The sequence below is a fragment of the Vipera ursinii genome, assembly GCF_947247035.1.
Source record: "Vipera ursinii genome assembly, chromosome: 1".
Lineage (NCBI taxonomy): Eukaryota > Metazoa > Chordata > Lepidosauria > Squamata > Viperidae > Vipera > Vipera ursinii.
In genome coordinates, this window is record NC_139512.1 from 323,013,534 (window position 1) to 323,041,000 (window position 27,467).

The 27,467-nt window shown below is 37.8% G+C and overlaps 1 protein-coding gene across 21 annotated transcripts in view; it reads right to left on the reverse strand.

The window, feature by feature from the left end:
* NRXN1 (neurexin 1) overlaps positions 1-27,467 on the reverse strand; it is a gene marked incomplete at its 5' end in the record, with an annotated part of 949,216 nt that overhangs the window by 659,067 nt on the left and 262,682 nt on the right. For 20 of the 21 annotated variants that reach the window (XM_083350272.1, XM_083350275.1, XM_083350271.1 and 17 more), the window contains one exon: positions 2,374-2,675. In XM_083350272.1, the coding sequence (XP_083206398.1) occupies positions 2,374-2,675 (302 nt within the window). Of the gene's footprint in view, positions 1-2,373; positions 2,712-27,467 lie in introns of all 21 variants that reach the window. The other variant, XM_083350263.1, reaches the window with a different exon arrangement.

The window sequence follows — 27,467 nt, forward strand, 5'->3', positions numbered from 1 at the left end:
AGACAGAAACAGATATACAACCACGTTCCTTTTGTTCTCCTCCAGCTGAATGTTTCTGACAGACATTCGAAATGACTCTTGTGTTGGAATACCTAAAGCTCATCATCTGACCTCGTCTTCTCCTGGTCCCCATCCTTTCCCAAACTCATTTCCCCACAAATCACTAGGAATCCCCTAGTACTCAATTTTTTAAATGTTCATTTCATTTCATTTTATTTTTCACTCAGCACACAAGGACTCCTTTTCAACTCCAATATGTCTTTCGGTCATATTGATGGACTTTAGGATCACAATTTACTGCAATGAAACCAAGCAAATATCTCGACCCGGGGTGTCCGTGGGATTGGGGGTCATAAAAGTCAAGATGGCAGCTGCAGCTATGCAATTAAAACCCCATCCTTTCGTTAAAAGGGTCAGGGCTTTGATTGTGCAGATGTGGGTATCATTTTGACTTTTTTGACCGCCTCACGGACTCCCCTGATCCTGACACACAACAATGAGTAGAATGGATTTCTGCATCTGACTGTCTGATCATGCACCTGCCAGAATATCTGTACCTGATCCCTTTCACTCTCTTTCTACATATTTTTAAAGAGCTTCATTGTTTCAACACTTTTGGATGAGCAAAGGCAAATCTAGAAAGTGTAGTCTAATTCAATGTCTACTTTTTTAAAAAAATAGTTGTACTGTATTCATGATCTTTTAATTACTGTTTCTATGATTAAGCTTATATTTATTTTACATATAGACATGAAAATTATCATTCTTATTCTCACAACAAAACTGAACTGTCTATATGCTGCATATTTCAGTGAAATTGGAGAAAGATAGCATGGCTTCCACTACAACTCCTATTTAACGTTTAAAAAGGATTTGTGTGCAAGAGAGAGCTAGAGCAAAAACTTTCAACATCTACAATTACTATATATTCATATCTTAAACATATTTATTATTTATGTTATTTCTTTACCACTGCTATACACTCTGTACTCTGTCTCACAGCTTTTTGGTAACACTGTAAGTACCACTAACAATACTTGTTTGAAATTGTATAGGTAAAGGTATAGGGAGCTGGACTAGAAGACTTCCAAGGTCCCTTCCAGCTCCTATTCTATTCTGTTCTGTTCTGTTCTGTTCTGTTCTGTTCTGTTCTGCTCTGCTCTGCTCTGCTCTGCTTTCTGTTCTCAACACAGAGATGTAAAAATGTCTATCACATGTTTCTTCTAATAAGATGTTTAGCATCCTGCACAGGGGTCATCCTTAGAAACATTTTTACACAGCTTTTGAATTGCATAGAAGAAGGCTCAGAGCTGGCTGCAACCTCCCTGGTAGACCTGTACATAAAAGAGATGTCTACATTGGTTTAAAAATCAGCAAATTGTCCAAAGCCAGCAGAAGCTTCCCGGTAAGTGGTAGTAACTGGTCTTATAGAGTCAAATCCCACACAGAGTTAAGTGTGATATATTATTACCACAATGGATAATTGAACGGTTTTCATTTAGGCTTTACTGTCTGTATCACATTTCAGCCATAGATCCACCTGCTATTAGCATCTCACTATTAATGTAGTTCCCTCTCACTAAATTTGATTTTACAGAAAAGCAAAAGTTTGTTCTGAAAGCAAGCATAACCACTAAAATATCACAATGATTTTTACCTTGACGATTAAAGCAAAATTGTTCACAACTATTTGAATGAAACAGAATAGAACAAACTATTTTGGATATGATCCTACCACCATTTTTGCATGGATAACTCTCATCAATTTCATTGGAATTCTTGCATCAGTAACTTATATACAGAAGTGCAACCTAAGGATATAAATGCTAAGCATAAGTTCATTGGCAGGACATGTTTCTTTGAGGAAATTGTCTGTTATAAATGTATTTTTAGGTATTTATTCCATCTTTATAATCAGTTTTCGATTTCTTAAAATATAGTTGAGAGACCCAGTAGATAAAAAGAAAAACAAAGAAACATTCAGCTTTGTTTCAGCAATATAAAAAAGGAGCTTCTGGAAAATTACAAATATGAAATAATAGCCTGGGAAAAAATGGATTATCTGGGTGTCTAATCTTCTTAATAAAAATGATCTACTCTTCCCAGTCCACCTGCCTCTCACACATAAACAACTTTAAGCATCTGGCTGTGCTTGCATAATTGTTCAGAGCAATCCTGGTTAAAAATTACTTTCTAGGTGTGCCTGTGCTCATGTATAAAAAGAATTATACATCTCTATATAACATGGTGAACCTTTGGGTTCACATAGGTCTGTTAAACACTCAGCTGCTTGTTATTCTAACTCTAATATAACCAAACACTTAGCTGTAGCAGAAGCAAAGTCAGTTATTGCTGTAACCATTGTACTGTTACCTGACGCAGATTCCTGGTTACTTTCACATCATGCCAGGCATTGTCATTAAATTTCCCATTCACAGGTTCCACCAGTGCTTCAAAGGCCCCTGAGCCCAAATTAATAACTAAGGAGACAGCTCCATTTTTCAGGGCAAGGTTGACATAATCAGCTGATTTCCCAGTGTGAAGCATTAGTCCATTCCTCTGTAGAGTTTTAAAGGACAGAGTTATTTCATCGCTGCTGCTTTGAATAGGATTCTGTGAGAGGTCATAGCAGAAATACTCTGATCCTTTGAATGTTGCAATGTATTCTTCTTTTCCTAAATAAACAAAAAAAGAGAAAATCTTTGTAATTAGTTGATTCTTGCACATACAAGAATGAAAAACACAATCACATAAATTAAACATTTTTCTTAATGCAAGAATCGTAAAGATTCTTGTATTCAGTAAGGTTATTCCTTATTGAAATAAAAATTAACTATTACTTAATTCTGTTTTGTTGTAGACCCTTGGTTGAAAAAAAAACTGGTATATAAGTTTTAAAATAAATTTAGGATTCTTCAGCAAAGACTGCAGCCCAATTTACTTCACATTTGGTGAAACTGCAATGTTACTTTTATTACTATATGTTGTCATTATTGCTATACATATTTATGTATTGTAAAGACATTTTGAAGCACTGTGCATCTTCAAATTAAGGAATAAATAGTTCAAGTACAAACAAATTATACACTTAAACATTTGGATGAAATGAGAGATCTCAAATGGTTATTAAAAACAAGTAGTAATAGGTGGAAGAAAGGATAACAAAGAATGTATGGCACAACATACAGAGCATTCTTGCATGGTTTGGCACATCACTTATCTGAAAGTCCATCTGAAAATAATCTAGATAAGAGTTCTCTATCTGAAAGTCCATCTGAAAATAATCTAGATAAGAGTTCTCTGTCATATATATATATATATGCTCAAAAAATAAAGGGAACACTTAAACAACACAATGTACTGTATTTAATAGTAGGATGTCTTATCTTGTGTTCCCTTTATTTCTTTGAGCAAGATAGATAGATAGATAGATAGATAGATAGATAGATAGATAGATAGATAGATAGATAGATAGAAAGCTTAAGAGAAGTTTGGAAGATCATGGCTCTCTGGGATGAAAGGATCAAATACATCATCACAGTGACTCTACTTTAGATTTATTGGACCCTAGATCCCAGAGATATAGATAGCAGCTTGTCAGAGTGGATGGTACCATGCCATCTATCAGCATTGTAATCATTAGGTGCAAACAATCAGATCCACACATGATTTCAATTAGTTATTGTTCATGCCTATACCACAGAAATCTTCTCAGACTGGCTGAGCCAGACTAATTAAGGTTCAACAGAATTCAAAGAGGGGATGGACCTTGCCTTCTTATACCTATGTAGAGATTCCAGACTAATTTCTCACTTGACTCCTCTTCCTAGTTTGGACAGTCTGTCGTCCAACAGTAATAATCATTGAGAAGTCATCTATGTTTTGGATCAAGCTCTAGCAGCTGGCTAGCAGTGGATGTGACAGGAGAATCTAATAAACTTTTTAGCCGAACTATTGCCAAAATATCTTCTATTTGACTCCCTTGGGTGAGTTGGCAAGCAGAGTTCTCTCTCTCTTTTGTGTGTGTGTGTGTGTGTGTGTAGGCAAGGAGTTTATATTTTTATAGAGGAAAGTTGATATGTTGATTGCAGGACAGAAATTAAAAAATTGTTCCTGTTTATAAAATATTGTTCTATTATTCACTGTCCATTTACTGAAAGTCTATTAATATTGACATATGAAATACGGTATATCCATTTCTTTTAACATTAATTTTCTTCATGTATATCTTTTTTTAGTAATTTATTGCAAGAAAAAAGCAACTAATCAGGACTGCACTAATTCTAAGCTGCAAAATATTGAAGCCAAATCTTGACTGAGGTTTTTCCCCCATTATTTAGTAAAAGAGGATAAAACGAGCTGAACTGAAGTAGCCAAAAATTCTGCCAATGAACCCCTACAATCTACACACGTATACAAAATCTGGCAAAAAATAATAATAATAGAGAGGATTTGTAGAATTTGTCTTTAGAATCTATGACAGCAAATCAGCAGACAAAACAAGGGCTAATATGACTACTTTGACAAGAGATGAAATAAATTTATGACAGATAAGGTGGTTAATAATTATTAATTCTGATAGTTACATAATTTGAGCTTCAAAAATAACTATGACTCTAAAAATTAGAAAACGTGAGCAACAGATACTATTATACTCATACCAAACTTGTGTATTTTTCATCTGACAGCTCAATGTGGGAAAAATGTAAGACTGAACAGATAGGACTTCAAAAGTTTTGAGCAATGTTTTTTGATTAATGTCATCATTTGGATTTCAATTTTGAATAATAATGTCTTTGAAAAGACATTTTACAGTTTATTTAGACACTTGCTCATTTTGATCCTGTAAGATTGGACTGATTTTTTTCTTCTTCACTGGTAATAAACTCAAATTATATTCTATGGTCATTCTACCTATAAATAAAAATATCATTTCTATGATATTACATTCTCTCATTTAGCAATAAAGATTTTTTTCTGTATCAATGTTAATTGGACTTATAATGGATTTCCAAATTTTTCAGCTATTGTTCATTTTAAGTTAGCACAAAACTCTCATATAATGAAGGATTTGTTTTGCTGTAACATATCACATTATTGGGGAATACAGCTGACGTCTGTCACAGGCTCTTGAAATCCATCTTAAAATTAATAGAAGATTGCAGAAATGATGATGTGTGGTTATTAAAACAGACTTCCTATATTGGGAGTTTGTTTTATAAAAAAAATAGGAGAAAATGGAGGAATATCTCCTCAAAACATGGTTCCATCTATATTATGAATAGGAGACTATTGCTGCTTTTTATTCTTTGCTAATACTTTTATAAAACTATTTTAACATGCTGTTAGCATCTAGAGTATCATTCCTAAAAGGACAAGGAGTGACATGACAGCAGTGTTCCAATATCTTAGGGGCTGCCACAAAGAGGGGGTGTCAACCTATTCTCCAAGACACCTGAAGGCAGGACAATGGAAGGAAACTAATCAAGGGAGATCCAACTTAGAAATAAGGAAAAACTTCCTGACAGTTACATCAATTAATCAGTAGAATGATTTGTCTCCAGAAATTGTGGGTGCTCCATCACTGAAGGTTTTTAAGAAGAGATTGTGCAGTCATTTGTCTGAAATGGTATGGTCTCCTGCTTGATCAGGGGTTGGACTCAAACACCTCTAAGGTCTGTTCCAACTCTCTTATTCTGAACTCTTATTCCTTAGGTTTGCATTGCTTCTTCTGGATCAGTATCTCAGTGGATTATGCACTCAAGTAATATGTCTTTGGTAATAGATTTTCATTTCCTTAAAGTATTAAAATAAGGTTTTATATGTTGCAATGCCACAGTGTATTATTAAAAAAAATCCTGCCATCTTGTTCATTAATAGTCAGCTCACAGAATACAACAAAGTCATCCTTCCTTTCACTTAATCTATTATCTTTCTGTACTACTATTAAACTTGGCTTTTGCAAAGTGCACCTTAAACCAAGGAGTGACTAACTTTTATGATTCTTAATGTTTTCTTCTGTACATGAAGAAAGCATGTGCATGATGCATGTTTTGCATATTTTTTTGCATCTGGAAATACAGAGCTCTGGGTGGCTGATGCATCTATCTTATCATTGAATTTAATTCTAAAATATATACTGTCTATCTCAAGGTGAATGAAGCTGTAATGTGAAATACAATAGCAGTAGCAATAGATGCTATTTTATGAATCAAATAGGCCAACTACTGTTATTTATGATGAGCCTAGTAAATGAGAAGCACAACTGCTGTGAGATGAAATAATTAAAAAAATATTTATGGTATAGCGACCATTCATTGTATTCTATTTTTAATGATCAGTATAGAGATATTTGTTAGACTTCAGAGAAAACTAGGAAAAACTTCCAAATTATTGCAGTTGCCTCCTTTTTGGAGCTGGTGATACCACTGGAATTTTAAAAGCATGTTATATATGGTCTAGTGCCTAAGTTTAATTAAATGCTACCTAACATTAAAGAAATGTAACATTAACATTCCCTTCTATAGGAAGAGATCCCTGTTTTGTTCTGTTTTTCCCTAAACAACCAGGTTGTGTCAGTTTCCGACGTATGGGCTTTTCAAGTGACTGTGAGGCATTGTTTATCTTTAAAGTCCTTTATTCTGCCTAATACAGTGGCAAATGCTTGCTCGAAGGAAGATGGAATCTGAAATCTCCGCCCCTTGCACAATATATTAAAACACAATTCTCCACCTTTCTAATTTTGTGATTAAAGAATCAGTTTCCCTTCCATTACAAAACCCGCCAAGGTCTTATCTTCTTTAGGTAGAGATGGCCCCCCCTCCCAACCTTAAACTCAATCTCTTAAAGCAATACACAAGTTTAACATATGAAATGGCTACTTTTTCATCTCTTGTCAAGCAATAACATTTGATGTTAGCAGCATTGACATCCGGCCCCCCTTACAAAAAGGACAGATCCTGTAATGTAAACAAAACACAAGTTAGGAACTGGTGTTTGGTTTGTTGGGGTATTTCTCATAAAACCTTTTGATAAGTCTGTCAGCTTTCACGTCAGTAGATTTCACTCAAATGGCTTCAGACAATGGGTATCCCTTCCATTGTACTAGGTATTGCAATTTTCCCTTAATGATTCTAAAGTCAAGAATACATTTCACTTCATAATGTGTCTGTCCTGCTATCACGAGGGGTCCAGGTGCTTTCTTAGGGGGAGGTCTTAAAGTGGAGGTTCAAAATGTTTCAGCAAGCTACAATGGAACACCGGGTGAATTTTCCCCAAAAGTCTGGGTAGTTTCAATTTTACTGTGACTGGGTTGATGATTTTCCCAATGGAGAAAGGCCCCAAGAATTTTGGTCCAAATTTCTTATTGGGTAGTTTAAGGTGTAAGTATTTGGTTGACAAATAGACCTTTTCCCCAACTTGGAATGTTCTTTGTGGAGCTCTCTTTTTGTCAGTTTGTTTTCTGTAGGTCTCAAAGTTCTTTTTTAAGGCCACCTTTGTATTTTTCCAAGGGACGCAGTGGCTCAGTGGGTTAGGACGCTGAGCTTGTCGATCTGAAGGTCGGCAGTTTGGCAGGTCGAATCCCGAGTGCCGCATAACAGAGTGAGCACCTGTTACTCGTCCCAGCTTCTGCCAACCTAGCAGTTCGAAAGCACGTAAAAATGCAAGTAGAAAAATAGGGACCACTACGGTGGGAAGGTAACAGCGCTCTGTGTGCCTTTGGCGTCTAGTCATGCCGGCCACATGACCATGGAGATGTCCTTGGACAAGCGCTGGCTCTTCGGCTTTGAAACGGAGATGAGTCAGAAACGACTAGCACGCATGTGCGGGGGAACCTTTACCTTTACCTTACCTTGTATTTTTCCAAGCTTCTTCCCAACCCCTCACCCAATGATCAAGAGTATGGGAAGTGGAGGGTAACTGAGGGTATTCCAGTGTGGGGCTGAATTCTTTGAATTCATTGCAGTAACCCAGGAGTCTTTCCTGGGCTTCTTTTCATGGTGGCACATACAGTACAACTGTTGACATAGTTTTCTACATCTCATTTTAGTCCCGGCCACCAAAATTGCTGGAAAGTGAGATGTAGAATTTTTAGATATCCAAAATGTCCAGCCTGTTTGACATCATGGCTGTGTTTGAGGGCATTAAGACGAAGAGCTTCAGGCAAGTACAATTTTCCTCCCTTGTAAGCCAGACCATCCCTGCATGTTAGGGATGTCTTATTGTCTTTAAACCATTGATCAGTGAGGAGTTCTCACTTAATTTTCTTTACCCCGGGGTCATCAGGATTAGGGGTCCTATGAGGTGTGAGTTGGGCTGCAGTTTGTGGACCGGGGATAATTGCCTCGTGAACTTCTTTTTGTCAACTGCCAGAAGTCATTGTAAAATCAACAGTATGCAAATACTTTAAATAAGAATGATTGTCTGGGAAGGAGTAGAAGACAAACTGTGATTGAATGGAGTAGGTAAGATCCACAGAGAAAGAATGGTGGACATTTTATAATCATAATAGTAAAGTTGGAAGGGACCTTGGAGGTCATCTAGTCCAACCCCCTGCTCAGGCAGGAAACCCTATACCATTTCAGACAAGTGGCTGGCCAGTCTCTTCTTAAAAACTTCCAGTGTTGGAGCATTCACCACTTCTGGAGGCAGGTTGTTCCACTGGTTAATTGTTCTAACTGTCAGGAAGTTTCTCCTTAGTTCTAGTTTGGCCCCTGGTAACAGTTCAATGGAACAATCATTGGGATGGTGAGGAGGCAAGGTGTCACATTCTTTTTCACTAAATGCCTCCACTAGGTCCTGGTACTTGCTGGGGATGAGTGGCTCGCCAGGTGGCCATAAGGCAGCCATGTGCGCTTGCTCATTGGGTGGGCTAAATTCTCCTGTAACATCTGTTGAATTAATGGGGGGGATCTGGCCCTATGGGTTGTCTCACAGTTCTTGTTCCCTTTTCCCACCAGATCAATGGCTTCCATTTGTCTAGCCAGGCTAGTCCTAGAATGACAGTTTCAGACATCTTTGGAGCTTCCAGGAAGCGAATAAACTCCCAGTGCTTGCCTATTTCCAGGCGTAAGGGCTCCATTAATCGCTTGACTAAAGTCCCTCCCATTAGGAAGCCATCAGCTTGCTCGAACCTCACAGGTTTGGAGAGCGGCTTTGCCAGTATGCCCACTCTCAAGGCACATGACAGGCTAATGATGCATTGGGAGCAGCCGGTATCGAGTAACACTTTCAGGTCTACTTGTGCCCCTGACTTAAGGATTATGAGTTTAGCAGGCAATAAAAAAGGTAGGATGCATCGACTCACCATCGGGTCATTCTCCCCTTCATTGTTGCTGTCAAAACTGGGTAAAGTGGGGACGTAACCTGGGTAATGGGCTCCTGGGAGGCCCAATTGGACTTTTCTCTTGATGGCTGCTGTGCGGGTTTCTTCCTTGTTGTTGGATATGGTCTACTCTGCTGTTGTGGGTAAGGAACTGGGCAGTTTGCTGCTTGATGTCCCTGCTGTCCACATCAAAAGCACTTGATTGGCTGACCTGTAGGTGGTCTAGGTCTTTCGGCAATAGCAGTCATTGGGGTTTTTTGGGGTGGTGGTGGTAGCCATCTGGATCCTGGTTTTGGCGCAGCTTCAGGTGGGGGAGGCTTTTTATAGTGGGTGAGCTGGACATCTAATTTCACCGCTGCCTGGTACCATTCATGCAGCTGGTCGGGTACAGCTCAGTAGTTACATGCCTGAGAAAGGTGGTCATCTAACCCTTCTCTAAAAAGATGAATTATTGATTGCTCAGGCCATCTCTCTATCCAACCTGCCATCTTTCAAAACTCCTGCACGTACTCTAGGGCAGGCCAGCCAGTTTGCTTTATCTTATGGATTTTTTCTTCTACTTTGAGGGCAATGGATGGGTCCTCAAATCTTTCCCTCAGCCCTAGGAGGAAAAGGTGGGGGTCCTCCAATTCAGGGGCCTGCTCATTATATAAATTGTTCAACCATTCAGATGCTTCTCCCTCTAGGTTGGATGCAATCACATCGACCATCACACCTGGGTCTGGGTAAATGTGACCCCAGTGATTCAAGTGAGAGCGTACTTGGTTGTGGAAAAAATCAGTTTCTCTGAGTCCCCATCGAAGGTTGCTCTGAAGGGTGGGCTCATCATTGCTTGCTGGGGCTCCCATTGCTGCTGGCCCCACCCTAGTTGTTCCTTCAATGGTTGCTAGGGCCCCCAGTTGTGCTCTCACTTGCTGCTGGCCCCCTCCTGGTTGTTGATTCACTGGCTGCCAGGGCCCCTACTGCTGCTGCTGTGTCTCCAGTTGCTGCTGGCCCCACTCTGGTTGCTGATTTAATGGCTACCAGCCCCCCCCCTGCTGCTGGCCCCACTGGTCCTGCTGTATGTTCAGGGGTTGCACATTTGGGTCTTGCTACTGCCACCCTTCCTATTGTCCTCCCACCAGCTCTTGATCTCCAGGCTTCTGCACCACCCCCAGCTGTTGCAAGTCTTCTATTAGCTGGGGCAAGCTCAGAGGTTGTTGGCCTTTCACTTGTGGGGGTTCCCCAACCTCCCATTGCTGCAGAGGCCCCAGGCTAGGTTCCTCTGTCTCTATGGGTCTGTATGGCTTGGCAGGGGACTTCTGGGTCTGGCAGGCAGTCTGATCTGCAGACAGGATTTTCCACTCACCCAAGTATTCAATCTCAGCTGGCCTGGCTGCTCTAGTCTGGGGAATACGATGTGCAGGATTCTCTTTGTTGTCGTCCCACCTCCTCTGCCTTTGAAGCCCTTGGGGATGGCAAGGCTGCTCCAAGGTGCCTGGAGTGTCCACTGGGCTTAATGCAGTCTGACGACCAGACCAATTCTCCTGGTTGTTTGGGGCTAGCTCCCAGCTGGGAGGATTGCTGAAACTCTTTCCCTGCCAGCTTTTTCGCTGGCCCTTCCCCCACTGGGGTGGCTGCCGGGGAGCTGGCTTCAGGTAATTTTTCTCCCTCCATTATGGGATCTTCCGCAACTCTTTGCCAGACTGCCTCCCAAACTTGGAGACAGCAATGGGAGGTCCGGACTCCCAATTTTTTTTTAAAAAATAGTATGGATTCCAGCTTGATGTCAAGTTTCTGACGTATGGGCTTTTCAAGTGACTCTGAGGCATTGTTTACCTTTAAAGCCTAATAGACTGGCAAATGCTTGCTTGAAGGAAGCTGAAATCTCCGCCCCTTGCACAATATATTAAAACACAATTCTCCACCTTTCTAATTTTGTCATTAATCATATTCTCCAATTAATTTAAAGAATCAGTTTCCCTTCCATTAGAAAACCCACCAAGGTCTTATCTTCTTTAGGTAGAGATGGCCTTGAAGGTACAATCCTCCTCTTTCCCCCTCCCAACCTTAAACTCCATATCTTAAAGCAATACACAAGTTTAACATATGAAATGGCTACTTTTTCATCTCTTGTCAAGCTATAACATTTGATGTTAGCAGCATTGACAGGTTGCTGCTGTTCCTTGTTTTTATTTTCTAAGCTAAGAAAGCTCAGTATGGAGATTTGGAGGTCAGAAGCATTCCTGAAAATAAAGATGATGTCAGAAGTTGGTGTTTTGCTTCATAATATGCTTCTTTGTGTAAGTCTCTCTCTCTCTCTCTCTGTGTGTGTGTGTGTGTGTGTGTGCGCGCGTGCGCGTGTTTCATATGAAAAGATTAAATGGGGCAGAGTGACTTGTTGAAATGGGCAGCCATACAAATTGAATAAAGCAAGCAACCAAGCCTATTGGATAACAAGGTAGAAATCTGTAAGCATATTGGCGTCCCCATTGGACCAAGTTCTATAGAACTAAAAAGAAAGAACAGATATTTTAGTAATCTCACAGCACTGTATTTAATATAGCCATTTCAAGTCACATCATAAGTTTAGACAGTTGTTAAATGAGCAATTGTGAGACAGCTGGCAAATTACATTATATTTGCTATTTCTATTTCAGTCATAAAGCAGCTTGAATCATATATGTTCCTTTCAATGAACTAGATTTTATTGCTTTTTGTTGCCTGGAAGAAATTTTTTTCCAGACTTCAGTTACAAAACTGTGGTGATGAGTTCGTGCATCTGCAGGAGTCCCTTGACAGCTTCCCACCAACTAATTCTGTAAAATATTTTTTGGGAGGATAATGACAGGAAAATATGGTACATGAATGCAGGACATAGAATAACAAGCCAGGAAGGATTTGCTTAGTTTTATTTAAAATAGCTTTATATTGTTATTATCTATTGTAAGCTGTTCTGAATCTTGTTAGATTAAGTGACAATAAGCAGGGCAATCAAAGAACCACCAAGACCACCAAAAAAAACACTGACAGGACAAGCCCCTACAATATAAAATGAGAGAAAAACCCACTCCCTACCAGTACTAACGAAGTTATCTTGTTTGGATAATGAAACATCTGCAAGAAAACAACCAAACTCAGAAAGCACCAAGGATCCCTCATTTTAACTGTGAACTACAAATATTCTCCTCTATCAGTAAATGACATATGAACTGTAATCAATCAATCAATCAATCAATCAATCAGTAATTCAATCAAATAAAAATCAATTCAAAACTGAACTGTGTTAGGTCCTATGGTCTCAAGTTCTTGGATCTTCAGTCCCTTATTTTCTGAAAAAAATATATTTTCTACATTAAAATAGTTATTATTCTCATACTGTAAGCATGAGAATGCAAAAAAACAAAACAAAAAAACCAAGCTCTAAGACCAAGGTCTACAATTATTTACTTATGCCACCACAGATGTTCGATGACCTTTCCACTGTTGAAAACCTGTGTGCAACCTGATCCATGATTTTCTTTCTCAGACCTACTTTAATTTCCCAGCAAACAAGAGAACATATTTTTAATCAATGGTACTTAAATTTTTTGCAAGAAATAAAATATACTTTTTCAATGTAATAAAAAGCTCAGAGTCCCTTTTCATAGTGAGATGGGGAGCATATAAATTTCAGAAAAAATAAAGATAATAATTCATGTTATTTTTTACTGTCACCAAATCTCATCTAAAGAAAATTTAAATGTTCGTATGGATGTCCTTTTTATATAAAGAAGTTGGGATTGTTTTCCTTTTGTGATTTTAACAAGTTGCAGGAATGCACAAGGAAATGGTGAGAAAAATAAAGTTCTACATTTAGGCAAGAAAAACCTAAGCGTACAGATATAGTATAGATGGTACCTGCTCAATAGTAGTAACTGTGAGAGGGATCTCAGAGACCTAGTGGACAATCACTTAAATATGAGCAAGCAGTGTGCTGCACCTGCCAAAAAAGCAAGCACAATCCTAAACTGCATTAATAGAGGGATAGAATCAAGATCACATGAAGTGTTAGTTCCATTTTATAATGCCTTGGTAAGATCACACTTGGAATATTACATCCAGTTTTGGTCACCATGATTTAAAAATATATTGAGACTCTAGAAAGACTACAGAAAAGAGCAATAAAGATGATTTGGAGACTGGAGGCTAAAACATAAAAAGAACAGTTGCAGGGATTGAGTATGTCTAGTTTAATGAAAAGAAGGATTAGAGATGACATGATAGCAGTGTTCCAATATTTGAGGGGCTGCCACAAAGAAGGAGTCAACCTATTCTCCAAAGCACCTGAAGGCAGGACAAGAAGCAATGGATGGAAAACTAATCAAGGAGAGAACCAACTTAGCACTAAGGAACCAGTGGAATAACTTGCCTCCAGAAGTTGTGGGTGCTCCAACACTAGACATTTTTGAGAAGAGATTGGACAATCATTTGAAATGTTATAGGGTTTCCTTCTTGAGCAGGGGGATTGGACTAGAAGACCTCCAAGTCCCTTCCAATTCTGTTATTCTGTTATTCTGAAATAGCATTATCAGCATAATCTGGTGATCTAAACTTGGGAGCTTCTACTATTCTGTCAACCTTTGAACAAGGCAAACAACCAAGTTAATATAATTATGGTAGATTATATTATATAACTAATATAACTAGTATAAGATTAATGAGATTTCATAAAGAGGTGCCATCAATTCATTATCACTGAAATGGAAAATTTTCTGAGGAATAATCATTTACTTTATTGTACCTTGAATTTCATTGGTTTGTTGCTACTTTTTGTTTAACTGTAAATTTGAATAAAATTATAATAAATAAACTCTGGTTTTAAAGAATTCCTTTTCTTCTTTAGTGCTGGTAGGTGAGAATCTGTTTGCCTTATCAGAGAGACCAGACTCATTCAGTCATTTCCATTAATTAGGTATGTATTATAAAAATAACAATAAACCGATGAGGTGGCATCTACATATCAAAATATGGCAGAGATATAAAGACTTGACTAGTTGAAGGTGATTAGAAATCAGAAGTTACCAAGTGGTTAATGAATTTGGGCACATCTCCTGGAGGATGATCTCCATATCCATTACACCAAAGTAAGGCCTGCAATTTACTTATCCTGTAATAAAAGGATGGTATTTGGTTCATATCCACTTTTTCAGATTTCTCCCCCACCCCCACTAATAAATCCTTTGAACCAAGCCCCATGAAAAGGATTGAGTTTCTACATTCTATCATACCATGATGTTGGATACACCTCTAATCTGTGTAACTCTAACTGAAATGTGTTTTTTTTACTAACTGATGTTTAAGAGTATCATCTGGAACATTAAAGTGTATTTATTATACAGTGTGTGAAGTTTGCTATCTAATCTTTCTTTGCCTTTGAGCTACAGCCACACAGAGTAGAGATAAATATATATTTTACATTGATAACTTGAGCAGAGGACAGATACTCCATAGAGGATTCCTGCAGTATTACCAGATAGTGCAGGAGTGTCAAACTTGCAACATCACATCACATGTTGTGACGTATTGCAACTTTTTTGTCATTGCCGGCAATGGGGTGGGTGTGATTCTGCTATGATGCATCTGGCCCTTGGGCTGGCAGTTTGACACCCCTGAAAAAGTGACTTCATTAGGAAAAACTTTAAAAATAATTTTAAAAATTGCATTTGATATCTGTCCAGACTGATATGGATCCCATTATCCTGCACCAATGTGGCTAATGATTAATAACTAAAATTCTTGAGACCTAGGAAATTTTTTAGAAGTTTCTAAATCCTAAATAAATTAAATGTTCTCAATACAGTATATTTATTTTTAGTAATTCAATCCTCAATTGCCAAATAGAACAATGCATAGATACCTAGGAGATCACTCCAGTCAGTGAAGACCATTTTCTCTCCAACATCTGTGCAAAACCACCTAGTTTAGATTCCTAGTTCATAAACCTGTGAAACTAGGATTTTTTCACTTTGCCTCATGTTTGATTGTCTTACTATACTCTACACACATTCCTACTGATCAGAGAGCTAAAGCAGACTGGATGTGAAGAACTCCTTCTCAGCTGAGACTCCTCAAGCTACCTATCATGAGAGGTAGGCTGGTAAGGTTCCACATCATTCACCAGATCACTCAAAAGGATCCTATAAGGTGCAGTTACTAAGCTGTCTGTCTTGACAAAGGGAACACAAATTGACAGAGAACAACATATTAAAACAAAATTTAGACATTGATTAAAAACAAAAGCCTATCATCAATAAGAAACACTCCCCTTTCTAGTTCAGCAACCAAAAGTGATTAACTAGACCCAATATATTAACACAATGGCAGCAAAGTTGATAAGATTGGTATATTGATTTTAATCATAATCATTCCCCTCCTTTCCTTATTTTAGCTCCCACACTGAGTCTTTGCGAATCCTGTCTTCTTATAAGGAAAAAGTAGGGGTGACATTATAAGATAATCCAGAAATGATTTATAGTATATATTAGTCCATGCTAGTATTTTTAAAATGTTTATTTTGCATCCTTTTATTTTTACAAATAGCTGGATTACATTGCCTATATGTTTTAACCCCTTGAGAGACAAGAATGAAACTAAATTCAGGTAGGCCATAATGCAGTTATTGTATTTGTTTTGATAGATTATACCAAAATAGATCCTGCAGGTTGTGAATTATGTTTTATGGCTCATTCTTGCATAAGAACTCACCCTATTATGATTTATTTGACAACCATAGAGTTAAACAAATCATGTCTTAGTATGACAATGATTTGTCCAAGATCATCTAACAGGGCTGAGGTCTGAATTATGATTCCCAAGGCTATGCATTATACACTGTATGCTACACATTGGTTACATACAAAACTTTAAACTATAGCACTTTGTTTAATATACATTTGATTAAATCAGTGAGACAAGTGGAAGAATCTTTAAAAAAAACCATGAGAAAACAAAATATAAGGAATGTTGAACAAAACATACACCCATAGGGAAGAAACAAGGAATATACAGATAAATAAATAAAAGCCTGTGTTGCTTTGAAATGTTAGCCCCAGACTTCAACAGTAAAAATATTCTGTCTGAAGTGGTTTCTTTTTGCAGATGAAATAATCTAGAAATTTATGCAATCAATTACCAGTTTCAGAGGTAGAGAAGCTTTATTCTTTCTCAACATTTTCCTTGAGTTTAATATTCCAAAGTAATAATCCATTTAAATAACCAATTAATCTCTATTTTTTATCAAACTATATTTGAAGTTTTCTAAATACAAATAGTAAAACACTATTTGAAAGTTTCCCTTGCTGCATTTTATTCCTTAAACCACCTGTGATTATGTGTCAATAGCTTTCCTAGCTAGTTCATCACAATGAGTGTTTTGACAATGGCATCAATTATTCAGATAAGTGCTGGCCTTCACATCACTGGATGCATTCGAATAGAAGTTTAAGAACCATCAGTTGGGAATGGTTTAATCCAGTGTTTTACACTGAGTAGGAGTTGAATTTGGTGACCTAAATTACCCTTCCAATTCTGTTCAAATATTATGGCTGAATTGGAATTATTGAGTAACATGAGTAGAAGGTGGCTTCATTCACATATAAAATCATAAACATTGATTTATGAAGCACGGTACAGTTCATCAACTTGCAATAATGCAAACTGTAAATGAACTTACAATTTAGAATTAGAATACTTTATTTGGCCAACAGTGATTAGACACACAAAAAATTGTCTCCGGTACAGAAGCTCTTAGTGTATATGCAAAGCAACAGAATAATTTATTTATTTATTTATTTATTTATTTAATTTGATTTATATACCGCCCTTCTCCCGAAGGACTCAGGGCAGTGTACAGGGCAATAAATATTAGAAATACAATATACAAAAGTTAAAAAATAAATAAATATTGTGCCCGTTACAATAAAATTAATTAAAATCAATGTTAAAAACCCCAAACCCATCAGACCAGGCCGGCTTGTTCAAATAAATAAGTTTTTAGATCACAGCGGAAGGAGCGAAGATCAGGAGCCATCTGGAGCTCAACCGGTAAGCGGTTGCAAAGGTCTGGCGCACCCACAGAGAACATCCTCCCCCTGGGGGTCACCAGTCGACATTCTCTGACCGGTGGCACCCTGAGGAGGCCCTCTCTGTGGGAGCGCACTGGACAAAGGGAAGTTGACACCGGCAGCAGGTGCTCCCGTATGTAATCCGGACCCATGCCATTTAGGGCTTTATAGGTCATCACCAGCACCTTGAATCTCACCCGGAGGGCAACTGGAAGCCAATGCAGCTCACGGAGCAGAGGTGTAACATGGGAGTATCGGGAGACCCCCAACACAACTCACACGGCTGCATTCTACACCAGCTGAAGCCTCCGAGTGGTCCTCAAGGGCAGCCCCATGTAGAGAGCATTGCAGTAGTCTAAACGAGAGGTCACGAGTGCATGAGTGACTGTACGCAAGGCATCCTGGTCCAGATAGGGCCGTAACTGGCGCACCAGGTGAACCTGGGCAAAGGTCCCCCTAGTCACAGCTCCTATATGATCTTCTAAGGAGAGCTGTGAATCTAGGAGGACACCCAAGTTGCGAGACCTATCTACGGGGGGTAATAACTCACCCCCCATAGTAAGAGGTGGGATAATCTGAATTTCCCGTGATGCCGGCATGCACAGCCACTCAGTCTTGTCGGGATTGAGCCAAAGCCTGTTCCTTCCCATCCAGACCCGGACCGCCTCCAGGCAATGGGACATCACATCGAGGGCATCACTGGGGTGGTTTGGGGTAGAAATGAAAAGCTGGGTATCATCAGCATACTGATGATACCCAACTCCAAAACCACGAATGATCTCACCCAGAGGCTTCATATAGATGTTGAACAGGAGAAGCGAGAGGACCGACCCCTGAGGAACTCCACAAACGAGAGGCCTTGAGGTCGACCTCTGCCCTCCTGCCAACACTGACTATGAATGTCCCAGAAGGTAGGAAGAGAACCACTGAAAAACAGTGCCTCCCACTCCCAACCCCCTGAGACGCCGCAGCAAGATACCATGGTCGATGGTATCAAAAGCCGCTGAGAGGTCTAATAGGACTAGGACAGAGGAACAACCCCTGTCCCGAGCCTGCCAGAGATCATTCACCAGAGCGACCAATGCCGTCTCCGTGCTGTGCCCGGGCCTGAAACCCGATTGGTACGGGTCCAGATAATCAGCTTCCTCCAGGAACAAAGGGAGCTGATGCGCCACCACGCTCTCAACAACCTTTGCAAGAAAGCGAAGGTTGGAGACCGGATGAAAGTTGTCTAATACAGCTGGGTCCAGGGCAGGCTTCTTAAGGAGGGGTCTCACCACCGCCTCCTTCAAGGCAGCGGGAAAACTACCCTCACTCAAATAATTAAATATTTGAAAATAATTAAAATATTATACCTAGCTTAGCATTTTAAGAAGATAATGAAAAATTGCTTCACAAAAATTGGCATTTTTTCATTAGTGCTTGTTGGACAACTTGTAACTTCTATATGGAAGACAGGAAATAATATTTCCATTCCATTTAGTTTTACAATGGTGGCAAATATCTTTAAAGAAAAGACTGATGAAAAAGAACGGAAGTCTTTGGAAGTTAAAGATTTTCCAACAGTTTAGTATAGCTTTATGAAGCATGAACATGGAAGCAATACTGTAATTGATATATTCTTTCTAATGCACTTAGGATATGGTTAGGGCAGATATTTATGAATTTAAAAAGAGCTACTGAACATTGTATTACTCTGTATCATTAGTAAATGCAGCATATCTGGAAGTTCTACTGTTTAAAAAAATAGCTCAATTTTTTTTAATTATTTTTTTATTTTTAATTAATTGGATTTATATACCGCCCTTTCCCGCAGGACTCAGGGCGGTTTACAGGGTAGCATGTATTTAAATCTAATCTTATTTTTTAATGACAAAATAGCCTTTGAAATCACAATGGAAGCTCTACCATTAACATACTAGCAGGTGATGTCACAATACAAGTACAAAAGTTGAAAAGTTTTAATTGTGCTATGTTTTATAATTTGTCCCCCGTAGTTATCTATGCATGCAGGAAGACCAATGAAATTAGTGAAAGAATCCCAAAGTCCCTTAAGCATCCCAATGCTTACCTCGGCCATGAGTAATTGGTTTCTAGCTAACAATATATAAAAAATATATAAAAATAATATCTGGAAGCTTCAGAAATCCAGATGGGACAGCCCAATAAAACATCTTACATACAATAAATTCAACACAATAGATAAAACTTTAAGAAATAAAAGTATGTGAAAAATGTACACAAATATGGTTCTTGAAAGTCCTAGGATTTTTTTTAAATGCTGATGCCTACAAGCTGATAATATAGATAAGAGATGTGCTACTTTTGGGAAACTTTTTTATTGATTGGTGGCCAGAACAATGAAGTTGTTTTCCCTGCATTTCAAACCCCAACATGTTTGTCAATAGTATGAAAGGATTTCTGAGAATAATCTCAGATAATGACAAGATACAGAAACGTTTCTCATAACACAGGAGTGGAGGTGAAGAAGTCACTGCATGATTTGTGATTTCTTGTAGAGCTGAGATTGATAGGAAATGTTTCAACTAATCCTCCCATAGATTCTGAAAATTCTTTATATATGCATCTCAGAAGAAAGTAATGCAAACCACTTTCAAGTTGCTGCCTAATAACTTGACCATGAAATCACTAGAAGTTAAACTCAACTCAAAAGATCCTTTATTTTTAAAATAGTTTGAATGACATGGGTAGTTAGTTAACCAGAATTATTTAGTTTAACCGCAGATAAAAATGAGTTTATTTGGAGCTAATGCCAATCTCTTCAAGGTTAATTGTCTAGAATTGTTAGCTAGAAACCAATTACTCATGGCCCAGGTAAGCATTGGGATGCTTAAGGGACTTTGGGATTCTTTCACTAATTGCATTGGTCTTCCTGTTAGCTTCTCTTTCTCTATTCCTTAATCTCTGTCAGGCATGCATGTATATATGTAAGTATATGTATATGTACCTCTGTGTGTTTAAACCTCCACCTTGTCCATAAAAACAGCAGTCAGTATTGCTAGCTTTGATTTCAAGGGGTTAAAGACTACCCCAGAGGTGATCAAAATGCAGACACCATGGAAGGTGCATGGTATTCTGTTTCGTTTATTTTCTAAGAGAAATGTGGTGTATTTCAGTCTTTCCCTACAGCAAAAAATAATAGCAATCTGCTCTAGCTCACATCTCAAATAAAGTGCTTCTAATAGCTTCCCCTTTTCTTTTCTCTCTGCCTCAGAGTTCCACAGTAATTACTCATCAGTTGTTTAGACATATAGCCCCAGAGGCTTGGACTTGCAACATTAAAGAAATGCCTACTACAATGACTGCAGTAGCAAAACCAGTTTGCATTCACAAATAGTATGATCAACACCCCCCCCCCCCGATAAATTACAAAATCAGAATTTTTTTAGTAACTGCTGCACTTTCTCTTTTGCTTTTCTAGTATTCTCTCCTCCTCTTATATTTGAAAGAAGAGATTACATAGCTTGGTAAACTTATTAAAGTTTAAAGTATTAATTACTATTCTATTAACTGAATACATTTCTTAATTTCTAGGATTGGTCTATTTCTTCAAATGCAATGCTAGGTCATATTGCATTTTCATTTTGCTTTCATATGTTATTCAAACTCAACCATTTTTAAACCATGATGTATGCATTATCATATTATGAAAAATTGACCATTGCGAATTATTCATTTAAGCAACTGAACTCAGCCTTTATCTGGACATTATTTTCTATTTTACTTTTTGCCATCAAGTTACAAGAAATGTCTCACCTTTTCATTTATCTGTTAGCTTAAAGGCAAGTACTAGCAAAGGAAAAAGGAAAAAAAAGTATTTGAATCTCTCCAAAGGAAAAACAACTTTTGCTAATACTCCAAAGATTGTTTCAATTTTAAAAAATGTTTTTTGGTGTAATGGAACTCCAGCTGTCTTTCAGTGACCAGATTAGAAAAAGTCTTCCAAGTAAAGGGAACTGTAGCAAAATATCCCATAGTTTTTAAAATTAGTGATTCTTATGCATGTCTTATTAATAGAATAGAATAGAATAGAATAGAATAGAATAGAATAGAATAGAATAGAATAGAATAGAATAGAATAGAATAGAATAGAATAGAATAGAATAGAATAGTATAGAATAGAATAGAATAGAATAGAATAGAACTGGAAGAGACTTTGGAGATTTTCTACTCCAGCCTCCTGCTCAAGCAGGAGAACCTATACCATTTCAGACAAGTGACTGTCTAGTTCAGACATGTCAAACTCACAACGTCACATAACATCGCACAATGTATCGGGACGGTTTTGCCATTGCTGGCAATGGAGTGGGTGTGGCTTCCACATGACAGGTCCGGCTCGCGGGCTGGCAGTTTGACACCCCTGATCTAGTTTCTTCTTAAAATTCTCCAGTGATGGAGTGCCCATTATTTCTGGAAGCAAGCTGTTCCATTGGCTAATTGTCCTCATATTAGGAAGTTTCTCCTTAATTCCAGGTTGCTTTCTCTTTGATAAGTTTCCAACCGTTGTTTCCTGACCTGCCCTCAGGTGCTTTGGACAATAATTTGACCCCGTCTTCTTTGTGGCAGCCTCTCAAATACTGGAATACTGCTATCCTGTCACCCCTATTTCTTCTTTAGTTTGCATTAGCCAAACCCAAGTCCTGCAACCGTTCTTCATATGTTTTAGTCTCCAGGCCTTTGATCATCTTAATTGCTATTCTCTGAACTTTTTCCAAGGTCTCAACATCTTTTTTGTAGTGTGGTGACCAAAATTGGTTGCAGTATTCCAGGTGTGGTCTTACTAGGGTTTTATAAAGCAGTACTAATACTTCACATGATCTTGATTCTATGCCTCTGTTTATACAATCCAGGGTATTAGCTTTTTTGGCTGTTGCTGCACTTTACTGGCTCATATGCAAGTGATCATCCACTAGGACACCATGGTTACTGCTTTTGAGCCAGGTCTCGCCTAATCTGTACTTACACCTTTGACTTTTCCTGCCTAAATATACAACTTTGCTTTTTTCATATATCATGGCATTCAGCAAAACAACCTAGAACTCAATTTTCATGCAAAACAGTCCATAATTTAATCTTGTTCACTTTATCATATGCATTGTCTAAATCAAATTACCTACAGTAAGCTTTCTCATAAATATACATAGTTCAATGACTTGTTCAAGAGCAAAAGACTGGTTTGCAAATTTAAAACTGTCTAGTTTAATGCTGTACTACACTTTCCATTTTCTTTTTGTTTGTATTAATGACTAAAAGTACATACTATTGCTAATATTATTTAACATTTGTTGGTATTTGCTGTACATTTTCTACAAATTTGTTTAACTTTAAAGTCATATTATGAATATTCTAAATAAATAATAATTAAAAGTTAAGAACTCCTCAGGCATAGGTCTCTGAAGTTCATTCAAATATCAGAGTCATTTGTTGAATTTAAAAGATATTTAAACCTCTCTGAACTTGTGCAGAAAAAGGAAACTAATATGCATTGCCAGTTAATAAGAAATTTGCCAATAGCCATTTCAATTGTTTCCCAAGACCACATCTTTCTGCAGGTGCTTTGCCTTGCCTTGGCATATATTTTCTTACTTTATCTCTTCAAAGCTGGTGATCAGCTTCATAAAGTTTCATCAAAATGAAGTGGGTGGTAAATTAAATAAATAAATAAATGCCATTTAATCTTTTGTGAATGAACATTTGGCTGAAGTCGTAGAGAAGACACTAATTTGTTCTGCCCACCAAACTGTGCCTCCAGTTTGGCTCAATATTTGCATAACCATAACATCATAATGATGCCAACAAAACTGACTGACTGCAGACAAGAGAAACAGTGGTGGGATTCAGCCAATTTGCAGCAGTTCGGCAGAACTGGTAGCTAATTTTTTGTTGCCCAGGCCCAGAATGGACTTCCAGAAGCGTCATCCACACAGAGAACCAGTTGTTCACATATTTGAATCCTGCCACTGGGAACAGTGCTATTAGCTGCTCTAGAAGGAACGTGTGTGGCATGACAAATTGGGAAAAGACCCAATTTGAAAAAAGGTTTGCCTATCTTGGCTCTTTGTGTACAATAATTCTAGCAGCCATAGGGAATAAAAACTCCATTCAAACGATACAAGAATTATCTTTCCAAATTAATACTGGCATTCTTTCCATTGGCAATTCTGATTGATGTGTCTTAGAAAATGCAAAGGGATGTCCTCATAAGGTAACATTACTAGAGTCATGAACTCTTTCTGGGCCATTCCTTTCATTAGTCAGAACAGTAGGTTATGCTTTTTAATGATTCATTGACCCTTCTTTGTTAATAAGAAACTGATAAAAGATCCAATCTGGGTCAGTCACTAGGACCACAGATTTTCTGATAAAAATTCAATGACTATGAAGTTTTAAGTAACTTTTTTGTCCAGACCAGTGGAAAAAACATTAATGCAACTCAGTCATCTGGCCCAATTCTCCCACCCACTTTTCCACAGAGGGTGGGCCAAATTTGGCAAGATTATAGAACATTGTGATACAAGCCCCATCCCTTTTGAATATGTGTGTGATGTCCATGTACATACAAAAGAAGTGGGCTTGCATTGCAAAATTTTATTCTTAAGTCCTGCCCATAAACAAAATTGTTTGTCCACCAGTCTCCACAAAAACAACTACAAAAAATAGCTATACTTTTGGCTCAAAGTAGGCATCTACTTTGAGGAGAAAGATCTTACTCAGTCTCTTTTTTCTACCAGTAGCTACTCAAGCCAAAAAAATGTGGAAAGCTTTTCTCCACTTATGAATCTTTTGTTTAGCTCACAGGGAAACTTCTTTCAATCATTTGAAGCAAAATTCCTCCCTCATAACAGGACTTAAGGCAGTTGATCTGCCTTCAAATGGTCAGAGACTGCCAGATCCTCCACTGTATCCAATTCAATTACAGTCTCAAGGAGATAGCTGCTCCGTAGAGGAATTGAAACAATTAATCAGAATAGAGCTGGAAGGGACCTTGGAAGACTTCTAGTCCAACTCCCTGCTCAAGCAGGACATCCTATACCATTTCAGACAAGTGGCTGTCCAGTTTTTTCGTAAAAACCTCCAGTGATGAAGCATCCACAACTTCTGAAGGCAAGCTGTTCCAATGGTTAATTGTCCTCACTGTTAGGAAGTTTCTCCTTAGTTCTAGGTTGCTTCTCTCCTTGATTAATTTTCATTCATTGTTTCTTGTCTTGCCTTCTGGTGCTTTGGAAAATAAAGCAGCCCCTCAAATAGGACATTCCTAGTCCTTTTCTCTAGACTGGCCATACCCAATTCCTGCAACTGTTCTTCAAAGGTTTTTGTCTCCAAGCCCTTAATCATATTAGTTGTTCTTTCATTTTTCCAAAGTCTTAACATATTTTTTTCTAATGTGGTGACCAAAACTGGATGCAGTGTTCCAGGTGCGGTCTTATTAAGGTTTTTTAAAGTGTAAAATCATGTTTATATTCCATGGTTGTTCTTCAGTATAGTATCAATAAATAATTATAATGATGATAATATATCTACATTACAATTTTCTGAGTATTTTCATAGATACTGCTTCAATAATCCTTCAACCAATACTGTAAGGCAGAACAAGGGACGCGGTGGCTCAGTGGGTTAGGACGCTGAGCTTGTCGATCAGATCGTTATCTCATGGCATTCTGTCAGCTTTATTGACTTGTGATATGTAAATGTATTTGTGTGTCCTGTTGTTGTAATAGATGTGAAAATAGCCTAAATAACAGCACACAATTTTGGAAATAATTTTGAACTTGATTTACAAGAGACGGAAGACCAAAAAAGAAAAGTCTTTCAGAATTGCTCCTAGAGAGCATGACCAGTTTCCACCAATGAATGACATCTGGGATACTGTAATATAATCTTCTCCAGTACAAGGCTAATCCTAGTAAATTTATTTTAGCTAAAGGAAGCAGCTTCAGCAGCCTTGCAGTGAGCCTTCATTTCAAGTCCAATTGAGAATATATTTTCATGCTTTGCTGCAGCGGCATCATGGAATGCTGCTGACTCTTCCATGCCTGTAGAAATTTAATTGCTTCCATATAATCATTTCTCAAGCTGGACTTTTATTCTTAAGGTTGTCCTTGTTTTTATTTAACAACAGCAACACATGAAGAGTGAATACCAACTTTTCAACCCCCATGTCATTAAGCCAGCTACTGGCAGAATTAAATCTTTCTCTAATAGAATCCATATACATCAAGTTGCCATTTTAAAGATAAATTCACTACAAGTTTTCCCAATGTTTTATGTTGTCACAGAGATTAATGAAAGAGAGAAACATGCACTAACAATATATTTCCAAACTTTCCATAATTATTCTGTTAATTAACTATCTTGCAATTTGTTTTATCCTAGACATTAATAAACTTGGAATAGTTGATTTAGCATATTCTACCATGCACACATCTAAACATATTAAATGTGTGTAAATTCCATGTTGACTATTTCACCCATACATTATCTCAGGCCCAGGATTCTTTAACAATTCCATTGTTAGATGCTTTGGGGGTCTTGTTTTCAAATTATTTACATATTGTTTGCTGCCCAGAGTGATATACACATCAAACTTTTAAACTGTTCATCTCCCTTACAGAGGGACTCTGGGTGTTGTCATTTTAGTTGGCACTTGACTTTCAAGCCCATGTTATGAAACTCAAATGGTCAGACAGATTTTCGTAGCCCACATATGATAGCCCTGAAGTTATAACGGGATCTTGTTATTTTATCCTGGACTTGGGAATACAACCCTCTATTGCAAATATTTTTGGTTACAGTTTAGATATTGCCAGACTGCCTAGGGCTGGAGTATGTATGTATGTATGTATGTATGTATGTATGTATGGATGGATGGATGGATGGATGGATTGATTGATTGCCATCTTCTGGAAATCTATCTTCCTTCCTGTCTCCCCAAACCCATTCTAATCTTTAGTTTATATTGCAGAAACAGAAAACAGAAAAACTTAACATGGAAACCTCTAAGTATTCTTACGTTATAAAATGTAACTTAGGATACTGGCATTTGAAAATGTGTCCCCTCAAATAAGCAGCAATCCCCCTTTTGTCCCCTGTCATCACCTCCACCCACCCCTCCCTCTATTCCCTTCAACAGGCAGACATTGATTTCTGAAGTCTTCTTCCAAATGATAGGCTTTTCAGTTGCTATAGAAACTGGGAAGCTCAGCAGCACACTTCAGGGTGCATACAATAAAGTGTCAATAGAAGTATAAGAAGGGCAACAGGAACCTCTTTAATTGGAATTGTAACAGTACATATAACTCAATAATACTTTGATTCAATGCCAATTCCTAGCCAACATTCATTCAGAAGATTTTGTAAAGTATAACTTGTTCAGAAGACTCAGGACAGCCTGGCTTATTATCTTAACATAAAGTTGATATTTTAAAGATTGCACATATAGTGGTGCTTTAAAAATTTGTGGACCTTTTTGAATTTTCAACAGTTTGTTCGTTTATTTATTTTTTAAAGAAAATGATCCATAGCCACTTATTTGTATGTGGCAAAAGTATGTGAACTTCAGTTCATTTGAAGGGAAAATTAGAATCAGGTATTTCGATTTTGAATTCCCATATGTTGCTGCTATTATAGTTCCTATATTTGTAGAATGATGATGAGGGCTATGGGAACTACAGACTGAAATTGATCTTAATCCATGTTGTGATATTTTTTTAAAAAAGGTTTTCTCCTCTACCTTTTCTGTTGGAGGAAAAAATGGCAGGAAGTATTAACAGAATGTTGTAAAAGGGACTAATACAGTTGACAATTTATTCCGATCTGATCAGTTCAACAGAGTCTCGGTGTTTCAATTAGTAGTGTTACATGAGCCTTGATCCTAGAGCCATCACTATGCTATGTAACTTTTAGGACCATTTGACCAATGTATAACTGTTCTTTAGCTATAAAGTGACACAGAGTCAAGTATAATTTACACCAACAATTCTAGTGAGGATAAATATCTAAGGTTAAGATTTCATATAAAGTTTTTTTAGTACATGGGT